The 6958-nt window shown below is 40.4% G+C and overlaps 1 protein-coding gene across 1 annotated transcript in view; it reads left to right on the forward strand.

Moving 5' to 3' along the window:
• The first annotated feature begins 1475 nt into the window (after positions 1 to 1475).
• Positions 1476 to 6958, forward strand: part of GPBP1L1 (GC-rich promoter binding protein 1-like 1) — an 18601-nt gene continuing 13118 nt past the window's right edge. Inside the window, exons 1-4 of the mRNA XM_010134945.1 lie at positions 1476 to 1735; positions 2613 to 2727; positions 3915 to 4044; positions 4405 to 4688. Coding sequence (XP_010133247.1) covers positions 2668 to 2727; positions 3915 to 4044; positions 4405 to 4688 — 474 coding nt within the window. The 5' untranslated portion in view covers positions 1476 to 1735; positions 2613 to 2667. The remainder of the gene's footprint in view (positions 1736 to 2612; positions 2728 to 3914; positions 4045 to 4404; positions 4689 to 6958) is intronic.

Here is a 6958-nt window from a genome sequence, read left to right on the forward strand (position 1 = left end):
CATTAAAGGGAATGACCCAGAGGATAAAAAGGTGGTGATTCTTTCACTATTCCCTGTGTGTGTTTATTTTAAGCCTCTATCAAAATTGTCTTAAAAAAAAAGCACATGCTAAGCAGGGTAAAGAATGGCATAACAAGTGCAACAAAAACTGATCAAAGAATGGAACCGTATCCAAACAAGGAAAACAAACTCTGATAAGTCAAATACAAAGACATAATAAGGTACACCTCAAGGGATCCTGAAAAGCAGCTGATGGCATGAAAAGAGTGATAAAACTTTTCAGATGTTTCAGGACCAGTAAACCTATCTGTTTGCTTCTGGTTAGGTAAGACAGTTCAAGGAAAAAGAGGGCATAGGAGAAAACCTCTTTTTTGTTGTTGCTGTTGGTATTTTCTGTGGAGAAGTTAATGGAGTACTGGATGTAGAAGCAGGTGAGCAGTGATGTGGGGCCATGGAGGAGAATGAGGCACGTGGAATGTCCAAGCCTACCACTGGCCTAGAGTCTTGTTATTGTTTTAGCAACAGGTTTTAAAATTGCTATGAAGTGAATCTCTCTTGTCAGCTGCATGCAGTTTCTCTGCTCTTCCCTTCATTATGATTCAGCTTGTTTGTATTGCCCTTTAGTAAACTAAAACTGGGAAGTGATCATTTAAAGGCAAAAATGCCTTTTGGGGGGATTTTTTTTTTTTTAATTAGGTTGTTTCAGGTTCTGTTTTGATCCAGGGATTAAATAAGCTTTTGGCATCTGCACTATTGTTGCTCAGTTTCTCCTGTTCTTTTTTCTGGTCATACTTTGTCATGTTTGTGCTGCTTGTATTGATGGGGTTTTGTTTGTTTTTTATAGTGACTACAGTTCCTGTCTCACCTCTTTGATGGAAGAGGACTATGACCCAGAAGTGAACTCTCCACTGTAGAACGAGAAGCTCTTGTGGATTAATTTGTGTCCCTTTAAAAGCAGCACCCAGTCTACAAAAAATAGAGTAGAAGAGATTATTTTTGGACCTGGCATTTTTTTGTTCATGTGACCTATGTTTCAGCATGTAAATGGTGAAAAACGGGGAGAAAAACATTTGTGCCTGCTTTTGAGCTTTATATCAAGTAGTGCTTAGCTCTGTGGAACATTAACCAAGTTACGTGAAGACCAGAGTATATTCTAACATTGTTTGGGTTTTTTTAAAAATATACTTTTTTTTAGCAGATGTGATAAAAATGAAGTTTATATTTTAAGAGCACTTGAGCAGATGCTTCTTGTTTAGATCTCAGCATTTGGGGCAAACGTTTTTATGCAACGTGGTCCTTTTTCCAGTGTGTTCAGGTTGATCTACTGCAGATCATGAATTATCCAGCGGGCTTGAGTGTATCATTTCAGTATTAACCATGGTGTTGCTCTGAATGTTGTCATGCAGACTTGACAAACCTTTTTTGTAATGTAAAGGCTGACTTCTGTACTTCGACGACCAGAGGAAATTTAATGAGGTGAACGTGGTCGTAGCTTTTTTTTAATATAAATTACCTTCTTAGTTTTTTTTTTTGTGGTGAGAGTGCAAAGACAGGTTAAAATGAGCAGCTGAGGGGGTGAAGGGCACAGTTGGCACGAAGTGCGGCCTCTTGTGCTCAGCTTCGAGACGCACTATTGCCTCAAGGCTGGCCTTACAGCATACTGGAGAAGGAAGGAACCCAAAGGTCAGTGAAGCACAAAAACTGAGGACATTGGACTACAGAGGCCAAACTCAGTGTAAGTAATAACATGTATTTTTATCTTTGCTTATGTAGCATTGACTTGTCCATAGCTAAGGTAAAGTTGAAAAATAAAGCAAAATGGTAAATTGGAGAACCTGCCACAAGAAGGCAGAATTCATTTATACAGAACAATAATGGAATGGTCATTGTTCTGAGCAGTGGAAATTGATATGGCGTGTTGGAAAGAACAATTTGGTTTCAGACTCCTCAGTGAATCGCCTCAGCTGGTCTTCAGTTGAACTTCCATTAAGATCCTTCAACGAGCTTGTGTTGTGTTCCTAACCATTAGGCTTCTTAGCTATGAAAGCAGTTTCCATCATATTTCCTGGTGTATGGAAGTTGGTAGATCTGGATACAATTTTAATTTGACAATTTTAAGTTGTGGTGCAGGAGCAGCTATACACTTGTCTTTCAGGTCTCTGATCTGCTCCCAGTGTCTCTAATACCATGACCAGTTTAGTTGTGTTTGATTTACAGTCTCTGGAATAAAACTTACAGTGATCACACCTTTGTAGACTGAATCAATGACCAATGAAGGAATGTACCCCAAATGCTGTCATGTCTTAATTTTGCACATTTGTGCATTGTATGGCTTTTGTGTGCTGTTTGTTCTGCTTTTGTCCCACCTCCATGCCCATCCTGTGATGAATTTCATGGGTGTGTTAATAGTAAACAGGAAGTAACTGGGAATGTTCAAATTCTTACTTGTTTTGGTCAGAAGAACAAAGTCAACAGGGGGAAAAAAGTGTAATATGAAAAACTACAGCACTTTTCCCCTCCTATTTGTACAGGCCAAACTTTAGGAAATCAGTTGTATTATTAGGTCAGTTTGGAAAAAGATGACAGTCAGGGAATGTTCCTTTAACTTACAGATCCTGGCCATGAGGTTTGATGCCTCATTTTATTGAAGGGAGACACTGGACCTAAATGGCGCAGCATGACTTTGTTCCTGCCTGGCTTAACTTCTCAACACCACAGTCAACCAAGGTAACATTAATACAGATCACCTTCTTTTACAGCTTATGACAATAATAAAAAGCAAAAAAATGCCCCAGTGTTTTGTTGAACTTAATGTTTAACTTTTGTGGTTTTGAAGAAGGCTTTTGGAAGCTTACTAAGGTGAAAATAATTTTTGTTGTCTTTATTTCAACAAGTGTATCCTTTTTATTTCAGAGGAGGAATAATTTTATGTTAAGAATGGAAGTAGTTCAGCGTCTGAGATTTGAGTGAGATCTCAAGTAGGAAATCATTAAAGAAATGGCCCTAAATATATGGGGGTCAAAACTTGGGCTGCCACCTGTTTACAATTCAGGATGTAATTTGGGTTTGATTTATGAAAATAATCTGACTCTTGCGGAGCAGTAGGTTGATAATAAGCGCTTGGGCTCTAACTCCAGACTCATTAGTTTTTTGCGGCCTTAAAATGAGGGCAGTTTGTCTGTCACCTTCTTTCTAAACCTGGTTCCAGGAAAAGCTTAGGATGACCCAGGAAGTCTGTTTTAGGACATTAACAATTCATGTTACTTGTGCATGGCAGTGGAGAAAAACAATTTAATAGCAAACTAGATCATGATGGACAACATTGGATGAACAAGAAAAAATAAAACTTTCACCTTCATATTTAAATAGGAGGAGACAAAAGTAATTTCAGGATATTTGATCCATCTGAAAGAAACCTCTGTTTCTTTTATAAATGAAAGCGAGGAGTAAAAGATTTGTTAATGTATTAATACTTTATAGTAGTTTCAGTCCAGCAGTTTAGCTTACTTGAGTAGCTCTGAATTTTAGTCAGACTGATTGGACCCTCCATTGCTTGTCTGCTTTTGGGCTTTAGAGGGAGTGAATGAATGAACACACGTGCACGATAGAGCTTCTTAAATTAACTTTGCATGAAGTGTGTGTTTGTAAAGACTGCAGGTAAATCTGGGTTCTGCTGGGTAGGTTCTCTCTGGTTCTGTGTAAGATACACGGATTTGTGTGCCGTTCTGATCAGCTTCACGTGATTGCTGACATCGTAAGCAATGCGGATACGAATACTGTATTGTAAACTAGTACAAGAGTGTGGGGTTTGGGGTGGGGGCTTTTTTTCTATTGATAAAATGTCACTGTTGGACTGACAGGCTCCTGGAGTGCCCTAGTGAATGCTTCATTACCTCACTTTTTACTTTCTGCAGTCCCCTGCAGCCACCTTTGAGAAACATGGAGAGCATCTTCCACGGGGAGAGGGCCGCTTTGGGGTGAGCCGTAGGAGACACAACTCTTCTGATGGATTTTTCAATAATGGGCCCCTCCGAACTGCGGGAGGTGAGTAGGAAAGATCAGAATGCAGCCTGAGAGCAAACATGTTTAAATACTCTATAGAATGAAGAATTCTGTGGAATATAAACAACATTTTCCAGAACTGTACCTTTTCAAAACATCCTATAGGAAACCTGTGCAGTTCTCTTCTCCTATGCCATGTTCTCAGGCCTTAAGGGGGTTTTGTGGTATCTGTAGTACATTGTGTAGCCTGAGTTTTTTTCTGATATAACCACACAGTAGCTTAATTAATTTGACCTAGTAGTTGGTGAACACTGACTTAACAAGAAAAACAGCCTGGTATTTCCAGTATTCTGCACACTGTATTGACATTTTCTATTTGCATACTTATCTCCTTTTGTTTAGACTGCTGGCATCAGCCGTCCCTTCTCCGCCATGATTCTGTAGATTCTGGTGTTTCTAAAGGAGCTCATGTTGGGCTTTCTGGCGGTCAGCCTGGCTGGCATGGTCCTTCACGGGGCCATGATGGCGTGAACCAGCGTGGTGGAGGAGGAACTGGAGTTCATCGCCACTGGAATGGCAACTTCCATTCTCGGAAAAGTTCCACCTTTCAAGAAAAGCTGCCTGTTGAATCCAGGGAAGAGAAGAAGGAAGATAAAGAGCAGTTGCAGTTTGAGGAAGAAGACTTTGTAAGTGTGTAGCTTCTCACTAGAAGTGGCAGCTGTGAGAAGTGGCTTTTCAGATCTCGTTTTAATTAACGTTGATAGCTGGCAAGGATCTAGAGTTGCATTCCATGTTTGAGATCACAATAGATCTAACAAAATTATTCCACTGCTGACAGGATGCTAATTAGTACCCAGAGTCATCAAGGATTTGGCGGCCTGTTGGATTATGGGGTTTGGCACATTACTATGTTTTGCCAGCTGGTTATTGTGGACTGAAGGCAGCACTGTAACACACAAGCCAGATCTTCAGTGAAACCCGTAAGGTGACGACACTTGGTCTGCCACAGGAAGAGTAGCTATATTGACTTTGTGGCTTTGCAAAGCCTTTGTTTTTTGTGGGTTTTTTGTTGGTTTGGGTTTTTTTTGCTCCAAAATACATCTGTTCAGGTTATCTTCAGGCTACCTGCTGGCCCTGTCTCCTGTGTTCCGGCCACATTGGTGTTAAACATGTTTGTGATAAACTTCCCAAACATGCTCATGACATGTGCTCAGACTTTTCCAATCATTTGTCTTGAATCTTCTGGAATAGTGTTTTGTTATCAGAGGTGTTTTCTGATTTCTTGGTTAATCTAGGAATTGGGTTCTCTTGAGCCATTTCTTCCATCAGTATCTCAAATTCATCAATTTGTGGCCTTCCAGTACTTAAAGAAGGCCTATAAGAAAGGTAAGGACAGTCTTTTTGGCAAGGCCTGTTGCTTCAGGACAAGGTTTGGTGGTATTAAACTGAAAGAGGGGAGATTTAGACTAGATATAAGAAATACTTTTTTTATTATGAGAATGGTGAAACACTGGGCCAGGTTGCCCAGAGAGATGATAGAAGCCCCATGCCTAGAACCATTCAAGATAAGGTTAGACAGGCCTCTGAGCAACCTGGTCTAATGGATGATGTCCCTGCTTACTGCAGGGTGGGTTGGACTAGAAAGGTCCCTTCCAACCCAACAGCATTCTATGATTATCCAGCATTTAATTCACGTGGCATTATCAGTACAGTAGTCTCTTAGATCCTGCCTCTATTTTTCCTGGAAAATCTTTAGTTTTCCAAGCTTTACCAAACAGTGCTTGGACTTAGGGCTTTCGTCCTTACCACGTGCATTCCTTAATGCTAATGCTTTGAGAGGTAGGCACCTTTTCTGCTTTCTCTTTCCTATGGTAATTTTTTTCTTATCCCTTGATGAGGATGTTTTTGTTATCAGATGACATATTTTGCTTTTTGGATCTTGTTTCTTGGTCTCTCTAGGCTCTTCTTGACCAGTGTTAATGAGGTAAATATTATGTGTAAGGTTGTAGTAATTCAGTCCCTTCACCTAATGCAATTCCTCTGATGCAGTCTTCAAAGCTAAAGCCATTGCTGCCTCCAGTAACAAGAGTTTCTGGTGATAGTGTGCACATCATCATGTCAAGCTTTTTGCTCCCTTATTCAGCTCTTTTTCTTTGGAAGGCTGTTCACAGCTGAAATTCTTGTGACAGTTTGATGGCACTGCTTCTATTCAGGAAGTTAGAAGTTGGAGGGAATGCCCACAGCTGCTTCAGGCCAAATCTAGAGTCAACACTTAAACTGCCACAGGAGCCGGTTTGATTTAAGCTGGTGGGTTGGGTTTTTTTCAGTGAAGTGCCTTCGAAGCAGTTGCATGCTCTTGTTCAACTGCTTCTGCTGGGAGCGTCACAGGGTGGTTAACACCTGGAGAGTGGTGATGAAGCTTGTGTGTAGATCTATGTTAATCTGATTTCTCAAGAGTACCGTGATTCAGGATTTCTATAAGCTTGTTCTTTAGACTGTCAAGCCTGTTGAAGTGCAGAAAGTTACTGTAACAGTAACTGTACTGTTGTAGTCTGATCTAAGTTTTTCTTCCATGTACTTCATTCTCTTCTGTGCCTTGATGAATGCCTTTCCCCCAACTACATGGCTCTTTCTTCTGTAATTATTTCTACCTTTTTTAAGTTGAAAATACCTCACTCTCTAGCAGCAAGCTTTGCTAAATAACTCCTGTGAGACCAGCGTATACCATGGTGAAGTATGTAGCTATTAGGCCTGTGTGGCTCACGATGGCAACGCTTTTCCTAAAGGTCTGCAAAACAGATTGTTGGTCTAAGTTCTCCTGTGATGTGAGCACCCCTCTTATAAAACTGACCTGTAACGAAAGAACAAAGCACTGAAACGGGAATTTCCAGGGTCTGAGGCACGAATTTATGCTATGGTGTGACTTTTTTTTCTAACACTTATAGTACAGGAATGC

The sequence above is a fragment of the Buceros rhinoceros genome, unplaced genomic scaffold (genome assembly GCF_000710305.1).
Source record: "Buceros rhinoceros silvestris isolate BGI_N320 unplaced genomic scaffold, ASM71030v1 scaffold6464, whole genome shotgun sequence".
NCBI lineage: Eukaryota > Metazoa > Chordata > Aves > Bucerotiformes > Bucerotidae > Buceros > Buceros rhinoceros.